Below are 19,538 nucleotides of genomic sequence, written 5' to 3' on the forward strand. Positions count from 1 at the left end.
TACTTTATATTTTTTATTCAATAGGACACTTGTTCCTCACTGGGTTCCCTTGTGACTTGTTTAGTTTTAAATTGTTAAACCCCAGAACTAGACTGTCTAGGGTTATTTTATGTCCCATTTATCGATAACAAGAAGTCTTACTTGAAAACAAATATCCATTTATTTGGAAGTGGAAAGGGGATTCGCCATAAGGGTATGTTGGTATTTGACACGGTAATTATATAATATCAGTGATCTGGGAGTGTCTCCTGTATCTTCCTGTGGGCCAACTGAGGCCCAGAGTAGTTGACTTTCCACAGATGATTGCAAATGTGTGGAACACACTGGATCTTGTGGCTTAAACTTCTTCATTGGCTGCATACATTTCATTAGACAGCAAAGCTCTGCCCCGGAGTTTACATTTAATATAAAATTCATCAGCGAAATAATTAAAACCAAAATCTTGAAGACTAAAAGAAAAAAGAAAAAAATACATGGCACACAAAGCAAAGACCGTCGTGGACACATAACCACTTGGAAAGTGTTTTGGCTTTTCATGAACTCTCCCTAAAAGGCTTCTAGCCATTCTTCCTCAGCTTTCTAAATTCTTCCAAGTTCTTGTCCATCTGTGGATCAGAAGATGTCTAATGACAGGGTATGGTTCTTGTAAAATGTAGCCTGGCTCTCCATTAAGAAAGAGAGCCAGTGGGTAGCATAAAAAGAACAGGCTGTTTGCTGAGGGTGTGTTCTCGGTGAGCACTGGGACTTCTTCCTGAGGGCGTTAAAGGGGGTCTACGTGTGCTATACGACAGCGTCCCTACTCTCAGCATTTTGTTCTGTCCTGTGAGGCAGAAGGTGCATGCCTTAAGCCTGCTGAACATTTTTTCTCCTTTTTATGTCAAACAAGGAAAGGGTATTTTTCCCTCTGGCTGGAAATGTGGAACCCAAATAGACGCTTTGCCCTCGTCAGAACAAGCAGACGAGCAGAGTCTGGTCTGAGGCCTGCATTTAACACAGGAAGCTGCTGCATTTGACCCCGGGGGCTGTCCTCACGGTAGCCAGGCTCTGCTGGAAGGACGCAGAATTAGTGAGGAATTAGTGACGGGTGCTTCGGAGAAAGCTTGCCGTCGGAGTCCACCCTTGCAGTGAATGCTAATGGGAATGATTTGTGAGGCAGAGAGCAGTTGAAGTACTTACTCAAGGCACCTCAGTTCTTTCTCTCAACCTCCTATAAATCCTGCGCTTCTCGCTTGCATGGTGGATGATCGTCACGCGGGGCATTGCACTTGCTTCTCCTTGAATTGGGCCGTCCTCAAGATTGCTTCCTAAGCCCAGCTGGTTGAAGAAGAAAACTGATTTCAGATTGTGCTGATGTGCAAACTGCTTTAATCAATGACTTAAAGTGACTGCTCGTGGCAAACAACAGAAGCTCTTAACCAATTAAGATGTTTAGGGAAGGATGTTAGGCTTTTGTTAAAATAATCACTAATCAGCTGAAATGTGTTAAGAGGAGCCTAGAAACAGCTTGGAGTCCCACTTAAACGCAATAAAAGTGTTTTGGCCCTCCCCTTTCAAATTGCAAGCCCGAGGCAAAAAATATGCTGACACAGAAAGAAGTGGCAAGTATAATTTGATACAGTTAGTCCTGTCTGTTATGCACGTCTACATAAAACTTTTTAAAATGGCGTGCTTGTTGTTTTTTAGGCTAGAGAAGGGGGGGAGTTTGGTTCAGATGTGGAGCACAGTTTCAGTGGGGCTTGAGAATATCAGCATAGATGCGTTTGGACAAAGGAGAAAAGTGAACTTCCTTTTTTTTTTTTTTTTTTTTTTTTGCAGTTTTCTTATGACATGACGGAGAAAAATCTTTAGTTAATAGTTCTGATTAAAGGCCCATTTGTAGCCTGAACTGTGCCTCCCCAAATTTATATGCTAAAGCCCTAACCTTTAACGTGCTGGGATTTGGGTACAGGGCCTTTGGGAGGCCACTAGTTTCAGATGAAGTCATGAGGGTGGAGCCCTCATCATGGGATTGGTGCCCTTAGAAGAAGAGACACCAGTTTGTGCTTTTTCTTCTCTCTTCTCTTCCTGTCTTTTCTCTCTGCCATCTGAGAATACAGTGAGAAGGTGAATGTCTGCAAGCCAGGAAGAGAGCCCTCACCAGAACCTGACCATGTTAGCATCAGCCCCAAGAACCGTGAGAAAATAAATTTCTGATGTTAAAGCCGCCTAGCCCTTGGTATTTTGTTATGGCAGCCTGCACTGACTAATACAGGCCCATTTTCATTTCCTTTGTCAGATAAAACTGCTGAAATCTGGTACTTCATCTCTTTGTGTCTTTCGGAGGTAATGAGAAGCGCTGAAACACTCAGGATAGCCCCTGTGGGCCATTAGAGTCAGGAGCCGTTTCTCACAGGAGAACCATCTTTTCGATAGCTCCCTTGCATTTGGAATCTAGCAGTGTTTCCTTGGGGGCACTGAGGATAAAGTCTGCTCTCTGAGCTTTAGCAGTTACTCTATTGTGGAAACTTAGTGTCAGCATCCCCTCTGTCTGTGGTAGATCTCCACAGATCTCCTAGCTAAATTGTACTTACTTTTGGTCGCTATTTTAATAGTGTATTGAAGTGTAATTTTCTACCATAAGATGTACTAATGCTGAGTGCAACTCCGTGATCTTTTTGTAAATTTCGAGTTGTATGGTCATCACCACAAACCAGTTAGAAAGTTTTCCCTCCTCCCAGAAAGGTCCCCCTGACTATTTGTAGTCGATTCTTTTCTCCTGCCACCACCCCAAGTAACCACTTTCTGTTTCTAAAGATTTACCTTTTCTGGAAATTTCACATAAATAGAATCACTCAATATGCAGTCTTTTGCATGTGGCTTCTTTTAGTTAGCATAACAGGGTGTTTTTTTTTGTCTTTTTTTTTTTTTTTAATGTTTATTTTTGAGAGAGAGTGAGAGTGAGCACATACAAGTGGGAGAGGGGCAGAGAGAGAGGGAGACACGGAATCCAAAGCAGGCTCCAGGCTCTGAGCTGTCAGCACAGAGCCGGAGGTGGGGCTCAAACCCACAAACCATGATGAGATCATGACCTGAGCCCAAGTCGGACACTTAACCAGCTGAGCCACCCAGGCACCCCAGCATAACGTTTTTGAAGTTTCTCATGTAGTAGCATATATCAGCAGTTGATTTCTTATTGCTGAATAATATTCCATTTTATGGATATGCCACATGTTTATCCATTCGTCAACGGATGGATATATTCGGATAGTTTCCAGTTTTTAGCTATTATAAATAACGCGATGAACATTTGTATACAAGTCTTTGTATTTTTTTCAGGGTACCTGGGTGGCTCAGTCGGTTAAGCGTCCCACTGTTGATCTTGGCTCAGGTCATGATCTCACGGTTGGTGAGGTTGAACCCCATGTCGGGCTCTGGTGTGGAGCCTGCTTGGGAGTCTCATCTCTCTCTGCCCTACCCCCACTTGCACATGTGCACTTTCTCTCTCAAAATAAATAAGTAAACTTTAAAAGAAAAACAAGTCTTTGTGTTTTTCATTTTTCTTGAGCAAGAGTAGAATTGCTGGGAAGTTTGCGTTTAACTTTTTAGAAATAGCCAAACTCCTTTCAGAGCAGCTTACCATTGAACCCTTCACCAGCAGTGAAGGAGGGTTCCACGTTCTCCACATCTTTGGTGACACTTGTGTTGTCTTTTCAGTTACCGCTATTCTAGTGGCAATGTGTTGATATCTCTGTGGTTTCAGTTTGCAGTTCCTACACTAATGATGCTGTCCTTTTTTCAAGTGGGCATTGGCCATTCATATATCTCATTTTCTTTGGTGAAATGTCTGTCAAATCTCTTCCCATTTTTTAATTCAGGTAGCTTATCAAGATGTAAAGAATTCTGTATATGTTTATCAGATAGTGACTTGCAAATATTTTCTACAGTCTGGTTTATCTTTTTAATGGTGTTGTTCGAAGTGTAAAATTTTTAATTTCGATTTTCTAATATATCATTTTTTTTTCTTTTAGAAACTATCCTTTCGCAGTCTTACATAAGAAATCTTTGCCTAGCCAAGTCACAAAATTTTTCTTCTGAAAGCTTTAGGTCTATAATCTATTTTGAGTTGATTTTTGTAAATGGTTATGAGGTGAGTATCTAGATTGATTGATTTTCATAGGGTAACCAATTATCCCAGCACCATTTATTTGGAAGACTATTCTTTCCCCATCCAGGTGCCTTGGCACGTTGTTGAAAAGCAACTGACCATACATGTGAGAGTTTATTTCTATACTCCTCAATTCTTGTCTGTCCTTCATTGATACGTTGTTACCCTTATAGTAAGTTTTGAAATACTATGTCTTTTAATTTTGTTTTTTTGTAAAATAGTTTTGACTAATCTAGATCCTTTGCATTTCCGTATAAATTTTAGAATCAGCTGTTCAATTTTCTGGAAAAAGCCTGCTGGGATGTTGACAGGGATTACATTGAGTATATAGAATAATTAAGGGAGGATTTCCATCTTAACAATATTGATTTTTTTTAAATCCATGAACATAGGATATTTTTCCATTTATTTAGGTCTTACTTTCTCTCCATAGTGTTTTATAGTTTTTAGTGTTCAAGTCCTGTACTTCTTTTGTTAAATTTTTGCAAGTATTTAATTCTTGTCAATGCTAATTGTGAATGGATTTTTTTTTTTAGTTATTTTTTGCCTTGTTTGTTGCCAGTATAAAGAGATAATGATTTTGTTTATTGATCTTATATCCTGCAACCTTATTAAATTTCTAATAGTTGTTTTTATATACTCTGGATTTTCTGCATGCAGGATGATGTTGTCTGCAAATACAGGCAGTTTTATTTCTTCTTTTCTGATTTGTAGGCCTTAAGTTTCTTTTTCTTGATTTTACTGGCTAGAACATGCAGTACAATGTTAAAATAGAATGATGCAAGTGAATATCCTTGTTCTTAAAGTCAAGAGGAAAGCTTTAAGTCTTCTTAGTGTATGATGTTCTGATTTTTCTGATTCATTTTATCAACTTGAAGAAAGAAGTCTTTTCTCATTCCTAGTTGGTTGAGAGTTTTTATGATGAATGGATGTTGACTTTTGACAGATGCATTTTCTATATAGAAATGATTCTATGGGTTTGATTCTTTACTTAATATGCTATATTAATATTAGTTGATTTTCAGTGTTTTTTTAATAATTTTTTTAATGTTTATTTATTTTTAAGAGAGAGAGAGAGAGACAGAGTGCAAGTGAGGGAGGGACAGAAAGAGAGAGGGAGACACAGAATCCAAAACAGGCTTCAGGCTCAGCTTCCGAGCTGTCTGCACAGAGCCTGATGTGGGGCTCAAACCCACGAACTGTAAGATCATGAACTGAGCCAAAGTCAGACGTGTAACTAACTGAGCCACCCAGGTGCCCCATTGATTTTCCGTTGTTAAACCAGGCTCACCTGCAGGGATAAATTCCAATCAATCATGGTATATAATTCTTTTGTATGTTTCTGAAGTCATTTCGCTGATACTTTGTTAGGATTTTTATTTATATGCCCATAAGGGATACTTTTCTATAGTTTTCCTTTCTTGTGATGTCTTTGGCTTTGATATCAGGGAAGTACAGGCCTGATAGAATGAGTTGAGAAGTACTCTTTCTTCCCTGTCAAGATTAGTACTTACTTCTTTTTTAAGTATTTGATAGAATTTGCCAGTGAAACCTCCTAGGCCAGGGTTCTTTGTGGGAAGCTTTCTAACACTGCATTATTTTACATATTATAGGCTCAATCAGATTTTCCATTTCTGCTTGAGTTTGATGTAGTAATTTGTGTCCTTATAAGAATTTGTCAATTTCATCTAAATTGTTTAATTTATTGGTCTAACATTATTCATATTATTTTTCTCTTAAATTCTGTGGGTTGATAGTGATGTCTGCTCCTTAATTCTTGATTTTGGTATCTTGTATCTTCTCTTTTTCTTGGTCAGTCTAAGTAAAGATTTATGCGTTTCACTTATCTTTTATAGAAGACCCTAACTTGTGCTTTTATTGATTTTTTCCATTATTTTTTTATTTCATTGATTTTTTTTTTTTTGCTCTTTCATGGTCTTTATTATTACCTTCCTTTTGCTCACTTTGGATTTAATTTGGTCTCCTTTTTCTGGTTTCTTAAAAGCTTAGAATTTTGATTTGAAAGCTCATTCCTTCTCTAACATAGGTATTGAAAGCTATGCATTTCCTTCAGCAGGTTGTTTAGCTGCACACCTTAAATTGTGATGTATTGTTTTTATTTTCATTCAGTTCACATGCTTTCTAATTTCTTTTGTGATTATTCTTAGACCCTTGGATTATTTAGAAGAGTGTCTAATTTGCAGACATTGGGAGACTCCCAAATTTCTTCTGTTGTTGGTCTTTCTCTCTATTCCATTGTAGAACATATTTTGAATGGTTTCAACCCCTTTAAATTTATTGAGACTTGTTTCGTGGCTTACACTATAGTCTGTTCTGACACGTGTTCCGTATGCCCTTTAATGTACATTCTGTTGTTGTTAGGTCAAGGGTTCTGTAAATGTCAGGTAGGTCAGTTTGGATGATAGTTTGTTCAAATCTATATCCTTGTTGATTTTCTGTCTGGTTGTTCTCCATGATGTTCTGAGTATTGGAAGTTATTTCCCTTGAGATTTTGTGGACTAGTGAGACCTTTATAATTTTTGCCTCACCTAGCTAAACAAAAATCTGGAGGCCCAAGCGAATCTCTGCAGAGTACCAGTGAAAAAAACTTGTCAATTCAAGTAATACTGTTTTAAATAAAGGTCTTCAGGTATTGGAGTTTTTTTTTTAAATAAGCTTAGATACAGGTACCACAAGATTATGTTTGTGTTTCATAACCCTCTGCTTCATGAAAGGAATTCATTTACTTTAGTAATGACCGACTTAGTACAGGAAGAATTGTGTAGATTGAAGAACTTGTTAGAACACAGGGACGATTAGTTCTAAGTAATGAAAGCCAATTTACATTTTAGTGACAAGAGGTACTATAGTATATAAGTATATATAGTATGTAAGTATTAGGTCAGCATTTTTAGATTTGGAAGGTTTATAGGTTCATTATTTCCTCCTGTCATTTGTTTCTTTTGGGTACCATTTTCTCAAACATGGGTTTATTTTGTTTGATTCTTTATTCGTTTCATACATTGAGAATAAAATATATGGAATAACTGAGGTTGGATTATCTCCTCATTATCTCCATTTCTAATAACTCGTAGATGGACTATAATGAAGTCAACAAGACTTATACATTGAAATTTTAAATGTATGGGATGATAGGGAGGGTTGAATATACACACCAAAGGTAAGATTTGCCTGCAGCGTGGGGGCTTAGGTGGCTCAGTCAGCTGAGCTGAGTGTCTGACTCTTGATTTTGGCTCAGATTATGATCCCAGGGTCATGGGATTGAGCCCCACGTTGGGTGCCACACTGAGCATAGAGCCTGCTTGAGATTCCCTCTCTTTCTCCCTCTGCCCCTCTTCCCTGCTCGTGTGTGCTCGCGCTCTCTCTCTCTCTCTCTCTCTCTCTCTCTCAAATAAAATAAAAATTAAAAAGAAGAATTGCCTCCAGCAAATCTGGTTAGTCTTTCCTGAGTACAGTAGGTAAAATTAAATAATTTGAAGGCCCTTTATTATACAACCTTCTAAGTACATGAATATAAACAGAAAGAAGAAGATGCTGTAAAAAATAAAAAAGAGATTATGAAATAGTATTCTGAGTTTCACTATCAGCAAATGCCAATCTATGAAAAATGTCTATGCATTTAGGACCCACTAGAAACAGGACCAATTGTTTATTGCTCCCTAGATGTCTCCTCATTAAAAAATAAGTACATGCTCAATTGGAAAAAATTAAATCGTAATGTAGCAGTACATAAAGTTAAGAAAGTCTCCTCCTTCATCTTCCCCCCTCTCTTCCAGTCTCTCTCCAAACCCACGTCTGTCTTACTTTGTCACTCTCTCCTCAAAGGAGTAATCCTGCTAATCCCTGTTAATGTTGTAGTCAAGATGGTTAATATTTTAGGGTATGGTAAATTGGGGTTATAGTCATAGATAGTACATTTTGGAGAACACCGCCCCCCCCCCCCCCGGCCATTCCTAGTGAGATCAAGCAGCATGATCTAAGAGGAGAAAAAAAGAGCTCACAGCAAAATGGGATGGTGTTAAGTCATAGTAAGTGACAACAACAGAGATGCCTGCATGCATATGGTCAGGGCAGTGTGGGAAATGGTCTCTTCTCCACCTGCACCTGCATGCATCTCTTAGCCTGTTGCTCTTTGTGTATTTCTCCTCTCCATAGAGCTTTATTTTAGTCATTTTTGTCTCTAAAATTAAAGTGAAGGTGGTGATAAAAAAAGTTCTAGACTGTCCATTCCTCTTAGTGATAACTGGTTCTAAAAATGAGGTGTGTGGGTTTAAATTGAAGGAATGCAAGAAGGGGCACCTGGGTGGCTCAGTCGGTTAAGCACCCGACTCTTGATTTCCACTCAGGTCACAATCTCACGGTTTGTGGAGCTCTGCATTGGGCTCTGCGCTGACAGTGTGGAGCCTGCTTGGGATTCTCTGTCTCCCTCTCTGTCTGCCCCTCCCGATCTGTCTCTCAAAAATAAGTAAATAAACATTTAAAAAAAAATTAAATAAAAAAAGGAACACAAGAAGACATCTTTATTCTTTAGAGGATTTAGAGGAGTAAACCAGTGAGGCTGAGGCCATTTGTTCATCCATGTAGCAAATGGCCGGTGGCCTACTGTGCACTAATCATTGTGGCGTAACACAGACTGGAAACAAATACACGTCAAGTGGTGATAAGCAAGCACTTGTGTTACTTTCCAAGGGCTCTGTGACAAAGCACCGCATACCGGCTGGCTTAAAACTACAGAAGTTTATTTTCTCATGATTCTGGAGGCTGGATATCCAAAGTGGAGGTGTCGGGAAGGGAAGGTTGGTTCCATCTGAGGGCTCTGAGGGGAATCTGTTCCATGCCCCTCTCCTACCTCATGGGGACAGCTGGCAGTCCTTCATGGTCCTGGGCTTGTAGATGGGCCACTCCGGTCTCTGCCTCCTCCTCTTCACAGAGAGCTCTCTCCCTATGTGTGTCCACATTTCCCTCTTCTTATAAGGGCATCAGTCATACTGGATTAGGACGCATCCTTATGACCTCATCCTAATTTGATTACATCTACAAGGACCCTGTTTCCAAATGAGGTCATATTCTGAGCTTTCAGAAAGGACATGGATTTTCAGAGAATGGTATTCAACTCATGACAGCACTATAGAAAAAAATCAAAATGGAATCGTGGGATAGTAAGTGCTGCGGTGAGATGGGCTTGTGACTTTATGTAGAAAACAAGGACGGGTCACTTTTGAGGTGTCATTCGAACAGAGAATTGAGAAAGATGAGGACAGAGCCTGCTAGGTGTCTCTCGGGAGAACTTTGTAGACCAAGGCAGCAGTATTTTCCCCGGGAGTAGGAGCCTGTTTGGCTTCATCTAGGAGCACCAGGGAGGCCAGCGTGGCTGGAAGAAATAGGAGATGAGATCGGGGGTGGCTGGGGTACATGTCACATAGGGCCTCCTAGACCTTTTGTTTTTACTCTGAGTGAGGTAGGAAACCACTGAGGAGTTCTAGGTAGAGGTGGATCTGACTGGTTTTAAAAGTGCCCGGGCCATGCTGAGACCAGCAAGGTGGAGGTAGGCAGAGGAGTTGGAAGGTTGCCGTAGTGCTGCGAGTGAGAAGGAGTAAGAAGTTCAATTCCTGATAGGCTCTAAAAGTAGAATCGGTGTAAGTATAGGATGTGAGAGAAGGAAGCAAGTCGAGGATGACTCCCAGGCTTTTGGCCCGAGCACCTGGAAGAAATTGCAGTTTACTGAGAGGGGAAATACATGCTAAGTTGCTTATGCAGGTGTGGAGTGTGGACTTCGGAAAAGAGGCCTGGGTTGTAAACCTGAATCTGCAGAAGTCACTAGAGATGTTCTCTGAAGTCATGAGACTGGATGAGTTCCCTGAGTGGGGGAGGGGTGTGGCACAGGTGGAAGGGGTCACTTTGATGCACAAATAGTTCATCCAAGGCAATAGGACACAAGGCACGGTGTGGGTACAGATGCAGGTAGGTGACCGATTTGAGGAAGAATTCATAGACTAGTTTGGCGTAACCTGAGCCAGAAAAGCCCGGACAGGAGAGAGCCCAAAGCAAGGCATCTCAGGTGATGCAGCGACCTAAGTGCATCCTGGTGCTGTGGGTGCTAATAGGACTTCCCCAGAAATAAGGCTTTTCTGATACTGTTATTTTGCCTCTTGGGTTTACTGTTGATGAGCATTTCTGACCACTTTGTACCCATTTCTAATTCTCTTCTAATTTCTAATCATTTTCTGGATCTGTCTCTCCTTTCCATCCTAACTACCACTGTCATAATTCAGGCTTTCATTACTTCACCATTGGACAGTTATAGCATCCTATATTAATTTATTTTTAAGTAATCTCTACATCCGACGTGGAGTTCAAACGTAAACCCTGAGATCAAGAGTCACGCGCTCCACTGACTGAGCCAGCCAGGCACCCCCAGATTTAGCTTCTTACGAAAGCACAAGATTTGATTGTCAGCCCTTTTTAATCATTCCTCATGTCGTTAAAAGTAGTCCCCCATCTCAAGGCTGCCCACAACCTGGTTCCACTCTGCCATCCCAGACCAGTCTTCTGTAGGTCCCCTCTGCGAACTCTGTTCTCAAACCAAACAGTATTCCTGTTAATATGCTTGTGATACTGGTTTTCCTGCCTCTGTATATTTGCTCATGATACCCCTTCCACAAAGAATGACCATTCTTTTTTGTCACCCCCAAATCCCACTCTTAAGAGATGCTCCTGATTTAAGAGCCAATATATCCTGGGATACCTGCGCCCAGGAGTAGTTTTATTACAGTATGACACATCATCAAAGGTGCCGCTGTTAGTCTACTGTCAGTGGAACAGATAACCTCCCTCTGTTTTTATGTTCTCTAAGTGCTGCTGACTAAGTAATATTTTTGTTTCCGTTGTTGACTTTAATGAAGCAGTGCTTGGGAATAACAATTTTGAGTTTTTGAATTACAGCATAAGTAATTCTCAAAGTTCTTTGGACCGATTCATAAATCTTAGCCCCATCAAAGAAGTAGAGAAAAATAGTATCTGTGTATTTTCAGCTGTGGAACATTATACAGCTTTCTTCACAAAATCAGAAAGAGGGGGGAAGAATGGAAAAAAAAAAAAGGATCTAAGTGGCCCTTAAGAAAAGATAGCATATAAACACAGGGCATCATCATTTATCAGTTTTTAGAAGGATATATCACATGAAATACTGTTGTTTTAAAATTTCTGGTCCTTGGTGTGTCCTTTTTAAGAGTGACTCAAATTCTTGAGGCATCATAAAACGTCGTGGGCCATCCCCCTCCATTGTCCACAAAAGCACATTCAAGCAGACTGCCTGCTTCTCTTCCTTTCTGAGGAGTCTGACTCACCACTCACTGTATCTCTTCAACTGATACATGGTTTTCAGTTCCATTCAATTACCAACTTTTAATTGGATCCCATTGCCAGATTGGTCTCCTGTTCCAGAGTGTTTCCTCTTGGCTGCACTGTTACTATGGCTACTTGGTTCCTTCCACTTATTTCCTGCATTAGGGTCATGACATCCACTCTGGTATGAAGCTAGACAGATACTGTGAAATTGCTACGGCACCAAACACCGTCATCTTGCATTCTGCCTCCCTCCTACTGCCCATCTGGAATGGGATCAAGTCTACATGGTAAGGTTATCAGTTCTTCCATATCCCTTTTATTTTAGTCAGCATCACCAAGTTTTAGAGTTCTAGAACTTTGGAAAGTTGTGGAGACCCTCTTTCTCTGCCTTCTCCACTTCCTAGCCCCACCCTAACACGCACTTCCAAGCATATGGCCTATATGTTTCATAAAGGAGCCAAAGACATCACTTCATGCAAAGGTCGATGCAAAGGTCTTCCATGAGCTTTTTTCCTATGTTAGCATCATGTCCCAGTTTTGGACTCTAAGTGCGCTCCATTCTGGAATTGGTGAAATGAGTTATGCTAAAAAGTGGACATTCTTTGGTCTTCAGCAAACTTCTGTATGCCCTGTAAACTTGTGAATATTAATTGACAATCTTCAGGTTTCGTGGGATATGTTCAGTGAGTCTTTAATGGTTAAGTTGAATGTTGTTAATAAAAAATAAAAAGACCATAGAATGCTATGGAACCCCTCCCTTTTGACCAGGAAACTTAAAAATTTTGCAGCTGACTTGGACATAGACCTGCTCTTACACCCAAGTTATTTAAGATGAGAAATATTATTCATCCAGAATGAAAAAGATGTGTCATAATGTTCTCTTACATAAAGGGAGTTTACCACCAGTGGGCTTGCTGGAACCACTTTTCTAGTTTCTCATTAGCTCACAACAACACCTTTTTTCCAGAGGGAACTAAGTAAGAACGAGAGACCTTCAGTGTTAGTCTTCCTTTGGCTATAAAGTGAGACTCAGAGTTAGCTCAAATAAAAACAAAAATAAAATGAGAGAGATCTCCTAGTCTGCAGGAATGGATTCTTGACAATACAGACTTTGCATTTACTCTGCTCCTTGTGCCTGGGGTTTTAATTTAACACATCAATGAAAAGCCAGCATTTAAAGGGGGGAGGGAACCCAGCAGGAATTACTTTTATTAGTGCAATTTGTAAGAAATTACTGCATTTAATGAGAAAATCGTTAAGCATGAAAAAATGGGCTGTGACTGAACTTGCGGAGCTTAAATGGTGAGGTTTTAATTGAGTTTTTTAGTTATTGGTAAGAAAATAGTAATAATAAAAAAATCCGCCAAGGCTGTGTCTATACTGTGGAGGTGGTCAGCATTTTATATACCTTCATTCAATTTCTTGTGCCATTGGTCATGCGTAATACTGTAGCTGTCGTGGTCTCGGTGTCAGGTCCACTGACTGTTTCTGCTCTTAAAAGGGAGGCAGGCAACTTCTTCTGCCTGCTCCGTGAGGAATGCTGGGGCCAACAGTCTGGTAGAACAGTTTCTAACATGGGGAAGGACAGGGAGGAGGCAAAGAGCAGTACAGAGCTGTGTCTACTCCACAGCCCAGCTGCTTAAAAATAAGACCTTTGAGAGGCGCCTGGGTGGCTCAGTCAGTTAAGCATCTGACTCTTCATTTCGGCTCAGGTTATGCTCTCATGGTTCGTGGGACTGAGCCCTGAGTCCAACTGGTGCTGTTCAGCACAGAGCCTGCTTGAGATTCTCTCTCTCTCTCTCTCTCTCTCTCTCTCTCTCTCTCTCTCTCTCTCTCTGCCCCTCCCCGCCTCAAAAATAAATGAACATTAAAAAAAAATAATACGACATTTGAAAGTCATTTTCAGGTTCATAAAGCTTATACTTTTTTCCTAGTTTTCAGTTTCTTTTGTTGCCACTCAGTGATTTCATTCTCCCCACCAAAAATACTTCATTAGAACACCGGGGTGGCTCAGTCAGTTGAGTGTCCAACTCTTGATTTCAGCTCCAGTCAGGATCCTGGGATTGTGAGATCGATGATGGTCATGATCCCAGCGTCGTGGGATCGAGCCCCGTGTTGGGCTCTATGCTGAGCAGGGAACCTGTTTGAGATTCTCCTCTTCTTTGTCTCTATACCTCTCTCTCTCTTTCTCTCTCAAAAAAAAGAAAGACCACAAAACTAAAAACAGGAATGCCAGACCTAACAAGCCAAGGAGCATAAACATTCAGAGCAAATTCTGCCTGGGGTCTTAGATCCAATCTCTTTTAGAAAGAAAGGCAGAAAGGACATTTAAGAAATAAATCAGCGTATCTTTTGTCATTTAGAGGAAAAATGTTTAGGATTCCTTTTTTTGTACTTTTCAGAAGTGCCTTTGACTTCTGTGAAAGGACAGAGACAGGGAGGGGTTGTCACCACCAGTTCCTCTGGTTTGTTGTCACGGGCCACACAGCTGTGTGGAGCTTTTTGCTGTGTTTCACCGTGTTAAACCTGAAGTACAAGGAAATGTATGTAGCTCTAAAGATGTTTCAAGTAGAAGTGAAAGTCTGTTTTTGTGTGTGTATGTATAATTTTTTGTAGAAATATGCTTTATATGTATATATATACATATACATATACATATATATACACACACACACATGTATATGTATGGATTGGGAAAAGCTTTAAATATACTTAGGAACTTTTTCAATAACTTTCAATTGAATTTCATTGTATCCTCTCTCACTAGAAAGAAGGAAAGAAAAAAAGCCTGTACGTTTTACCTTCCTTTATTATTTAAAGAATACTGTATTAATTTTGTGTCTCCAGGAAACATCCAGTGCATAATTGGGGCATCCTCCTCTGTGGGTTCATAGTAACCCTGTGTCGGATGGCCCCTAGACCCACTCCTCATCCTTCCCCTGTGCGCACAAGATCTGGGAGTTGGGGGGACAGAGCCAGCCCCTCGCGGGTTGCCTTTCCCAGCTTCCATGTCTACTGACTTCCTACAGGGTTCAGCCAATAGGAGACCCTGGTGGGACATTGGTGGGAAGCAAGGCGGGAGGGAGAAACTGGGGTGTTTCTCCCTGTGTTGGGCAGCATGGCCAGTCCTTGGCTTCACCTCCCATAGGACAGGCTCCTGAGATTTACTTGTTACACCCCTGTCTTCTCTTTTCTTCCTGCCACCCAGCACTACCACGGGTGCTAAGGGCTCCTTGCTGTTACTGATTTCTGGGTTACAGCACCATTCACAGCTGGCTTTACAGCTTCTGGTCACCTGTGTAACAGTTGCCGGCCTTAAATTTCCTTTGTGAAGTATCCAGTGATGTCTCTTCTTCGGGCTGGACCCTGACAGACACATAGACTCTACCCACAGTGACCAATTTGTATCCTATAGTAAAGAGACAAAAGGAAGCCTATTGGTGGTCCATTTCAGTTTCAGTTGCCTGTATTAAAACACAGACTCCTTTTCTTATCAGGCAAATGTTTCTTGCAAGTTTCTGGCTTAAAATGGTGATCGTATTTATGTGTGGGTTTAATTGGCAACACACTGGACTACTTGCTTGGAGTTTTATTGCTGATAGATATCATTCTTTTATTCTCTTAATTACTGACCTGATCATATACTTATTTAAGTGCTTAATTTGTATTACTTTTTAAATTTGTTTTATAAAGATGCCACTGTCATTGACTGTGTAAATCTGTTCTCAGCATTTAAAAATAAATTAACTGCCGACTTCTGTAAAATGTGCACCCCTTTAATAAGTAAAATTCACATGAGGCATTGAGATAGTAAGGATTGAATTGAGAAACATCGTGAATGATGCCTGGGTTGAGCAAAATCATTTGAGATGGTTTTACAGTCCTTTATATATAATGTGTGACAGATGAGTGATCCTACTGCTTTTTTAGCTCTGTCCGGTGAAGGGGAAAAAACCCACAATAAATGACTTTCTTTCACTCTGTGGGAAACATCTTTATAGAGAACAGAGGTAGTAAGCAGATGTCAAGTCAGGGGCTGACAAGCACATGGCACTGGGTATTTGGGCCCATGTGACTGTACATTAAGAAGGGAGGTGATTCAATTTCGGGGATTTGGGGTCGTGTTGAATATTTTCTCTGGAGAAGGAGAACATACGTTTCAGATTTAAAAAAAAAACAACAAAACTGGTTTTTTTCCCCCGTATGTAACACTTTTGTATCTGGATTGCATTTTTAATGTAACAGTGAAGTATTATTGAGACTAATTTTGTGGATCATCAGTCTGTACTTATATAAGATGCTGGCTTAATATATAATGCCCATGTTTAAACCTCAGAATCTAGAACATTTTGATTTTGAGTACTCCTTGAAATAAATGACGACCTTTGCCTAAGATGGATGGCCCTTTCAATGGCCGTCCTTTATATTGGCTACTAATGAGTATTATTGAGCCTCTGACTAATTCTGGAAAGCATTTTGGTGAATTAAATTGGGGCTCTGATTTCCTGAGTATGAAGACTGACAGGCCATTCCATACCCTGTAATTGATGTAAAAGCAGAGAGGAGCACCCTGATGATCCACATTTTCCTTATGTGGTGCAGGGAGCACAGGAACTTCAAAAGCGTCATCTAGCCAAAATAGAATTATTTTTGTCAGCCATTTCTGCATTCTATTAAAAATGGTAGGAAAATGTGAAGTGCCACCAAACTTTGGAAGGGGAGTGAATCTCTTGTCCAATGATGTCCCCATCCTGTTCTCATACTCAGTATGTTAAAGCATCATCCAGCACAGCTATTTGCTGGTGTTAAATGGTTCATTGTAGTCAGTGAACCACAAAATGGTCTGGATAGAAGGAAAGAATTCGTAATCATGGGCCAGATGCACAGGCCATGGAACTGATGATGCCTCGAAGGGCAAAATCTGATTCTTTGTATTCACTGGATTTATTGCAAGTTTGGGTATGTTTATCTCCCTGTGTTCCTGAAGTTCCTGGAGGAAAAGGCAGAACAGTCTAACATGTAAATAAGAAAACTCAATCCAAATAGGCCCACAAATACATTAAGAACTTCATTCTTAAATAGAAACTAGGTATTGAGACTCCTACTTCCTTTTCTTTATATCCCTTCTTTCCTGTATCGTTACTGCAAATGGATTGTTGGCTTTTGCTTTTGCTTTATTTTAGTCTCTTGAATACTTTTTTCTATAAGATGGCAACTCTGCGTATGCGTGTTCCATCTTATGTCAAGATAAAATGGGTCAAGAAGCTGTGTTTTTTGCAAAGCAATTCAGTCCATATTTAGTTGATACATGGACTCCCGGGTTTAAGGACTCCCTAAGCTTCAGTACCTAATCCCTTGTGCTTTTTATACTCTTTTTCTTGCAGTCTTTATAGAATAAGTTTGGACACGGCAGACAGCTCTCCTCTTTAATCTCTTAGCATCTGTGACACCGTACCCTCCTGGTTTTCACTGTCTCCCTCACCATTCCTTAGCCTCCTCTATCAGCTCCCTTTTCTCTCTCCGAGCTCTAAATGTTGCAGCTCCTTAAAGGCTTGGTCTTGAACTCTTCTCCCCTACACTTGTTACAGACTCAAGCACTGTCCTGCCTCAGGACCCTCACATGTACTTTTGTCTTGGACCACCTACCCTCCAACCTTCCCCTAGCTGATTATTCCTCCTTTTTCTTCCCCTCTTCCTGTCTGGACTCCATGTGTTGGACCATTTCCTTCTCTTCAGACATACCCTATGCTTTCCCACCTCTCTTCATACTTGGGCTCATTTCTGTTTTCTGCTGTATCATGGCCAAATTCTGCTTTTCATTGCCCAGCAGAAAAGCCATCTCACTTCATGAAAGTTTTTTTTAATTAGTCACCAAAGATTTTTAAAAATTCACATCATCTGATATATTTCCATACCAGTCATAGTCCTCTTCACATTTATCTCCTATTATTTTTATATATGTGTTGTGTCCCCATTAGACTGTAGAGTCCTCAAAGGCAAGGACTTTATCTTCAATTTGATTGTGTCTTCCACAGAACACACTCTAGAGTCTTACCTATAACACTTATACAGTAAATATATATTAGGTTAAATTAATGAAAATAATTCCTACATCAGGCAGAGAAACATTTACATCATAGCTCGCTAAGGCCCCTGTTCCTCATTTCAGAAGAAGAAATGAGAGACATTGAGTCTCTGAGGATTACTACCTCTGGCCTTTAAAGGCTCTTATTTGTGCCTAGATACGTAACTCTGAGTGAACTTTATGTCATTTTTATCAGAGCAAGCAGACTGCTGTAAATGGTATAGGAACTATCAAACACTTCTGTTACTTTGCCTTTCCAGGCTGAAAAAGGAGGTAACTTGTGTTGTTTTGAGCTCCTTGTTGGTTTTCTGCTCTATTAATCAGGGCTGTATTATTTACCTTGTTCAAAAAGACCCATCCAAACATCCTTTTGCTGCTTTGAATTGTTGGGTGTTAATCCACTGCTGTGGGATACATTGGTAAAGATTTCAGAAATTGCAGAGAAGTGTTTCTCTAATCCCTCAAGTTTGTAAAGTACTTTATTATGATAGAGATCATAATCCCCTAGTTGGCGGAAGAGGTGAAATGGTTACTGGGAATATTTTTCTCTTGTTGCATAATTATTGTATCAGGAAACACTTTGTCCATTTTTTTAATCCTTTCCGTATGCTGTAGGTCCCTTAGGAAATAACGTTGATGGCACTGAGTTGCATGTCTTTCATAGGGCATTGAGCAGTGCTCTGGTCACTGTAATTCAGTTAGTGACCTCAAGCCTTCATAGGCAAGCCTTGAAAGCACGCTCTCATTAGTGTTTGCGTACATAGCCGTTCACAACTTTTGTTGCTCACAGTTGTGAGGCTGTGATTATGGCAGCGTGCAGTCTCAGAGCACCTTGACCGTTCAGCATAAATTGCCAGCCCAGCCCGTCGGTGAGTGGTTTCAGGGCACAAGTGAGAGTGAGCCTTTGTGCCATCACTGTGTACTTCCTGTTTGTTCTACGCCAGCCACCAGTCATAAGAGGCCATTTGAGTCTGCTCGGCGACTTATATCCCCTGATGACTTTGTTTCTGTTTTCCTCTGGTTTTTTTTCATATTAAAAAATGTTTGTTTGTTTGTTTGTTTGTGAGAAAGCCTCAAGTTGCAGCCTATCTGACAAACGGTCACATTGTTAACGTATTTCCTCTTTCTATAAAATTTATGACTTGCTTGCTGGCAGTTACTGTTTATTAAGTATTCATGGCTTGTAGGGTGCTGAGCAACAGAGAATATTCAAATTCGGCTAAGGGCAGAAGATAACATAGCAGGGATTTCTCATTCTAAAGGGATATTATTAAATTAAGACGAGGGCTGATCTTTTCTAATTTGACCTGCAATTGGTAGAAGACGAGGCGTCCCTGGCTCATTACCCTTCACTGTCTGACACTGTTTGACATTTATCGTGGATGGAATTGGGGGAGGGACTGGAGGGTCTAGGTTCTGTGAACATACCAGGAAAGACAGCTGGGAACTGCCCAAATGGCCCCTAAATTCGGGGGTGGGGGGGGTGATAAAAAGCAACAATTAAAAAAAATTTAGTGTTTGTACCATAAGAACATTTAGCTGTAATTCTAAGCAGTTTAGAAATTAAATTTTATTTCTTGACAGATATCATTAAGTATTACCCAGACTTTGAAATACAGACTTTCAGAATCAGCATTCTGCATCTCCTCTCCCCCATCCCATCCACCCTCTCTCGAAGAATAGCTTTTGTGCATACTGGCCATGAGGCCCTGGAGCCATAATACGTACTTACAGGTACTCTCTCTAACAAGCATTGCTCAAGATGAGGAAAATGAATTTATTGTCTTACGTTTTAGCAAGTCGCCAGCTAATAAATCAGATCGAGCAGTTTTTGGATACTAATGAAACACCGTATTTTATGAAGAGCATGGACTGCATCACAGTGTTCCGGGAAGAAGCCATTCAGGTAACGCTGTCCTCACCTGTCTTCCTCTTCCTAAA

At 40.4% G+C, this 19,538-nt stretch overlaps 1 protein-coding gene and 1 long non-coding RNA gene across 2 annotated transcripts in view; one reads left to right on the top strand and one right to left on the bottom strand.

Moving 5' to 3' along the window:
* Positions 1–19,538, top strand: part of XRCC5 (X-ray repair cross complementing 5) — an 89,945-nt gene that overhangs the window by 55,728 nt on the left and 14,679 nt on the right. Inside the window, exon 17 of the mRNA XM_027051248.2 lies at positions 19,394–19,503. Coding sequence (XP_026907049.1) covers positions 19,394–19,503 — 110 coding nt within the window. The remainder of the gene's footprint in view (positions 1–19,393; positions 19,504–19,538) is intronic.
* Positions 119–9,385, bottom strand: LOC128314120 (uncharacterized). Its single transcript, XR_008295555.1, has 3 exons — positions 9,015–9,385; positions 1,177–1,314; positions 119–605 (listed from the first exon to the last, which is right to left on the bottom strand). It is a non-coding gene; the product is annotated as an uncharacterized LOC128314120 (long non-coding RNA).

The sequence above is a fragment of the Acinonyx jubatus genome, chromosome C1 (assembly GCF_027475565.1).
Source record: "Acinonyx jubatus isolate Ajub_Pintada_27869175 chromosome C1, VMU_Ajub_asm_v1.0, whole genome shotgun sequence".
Classification (NCBI taxonomy): Eukaryota; Metazoa; Chordata; class Mammalia; order Carnivora; family Felidae; genus Acinonyx; species Acinonyx jubatus.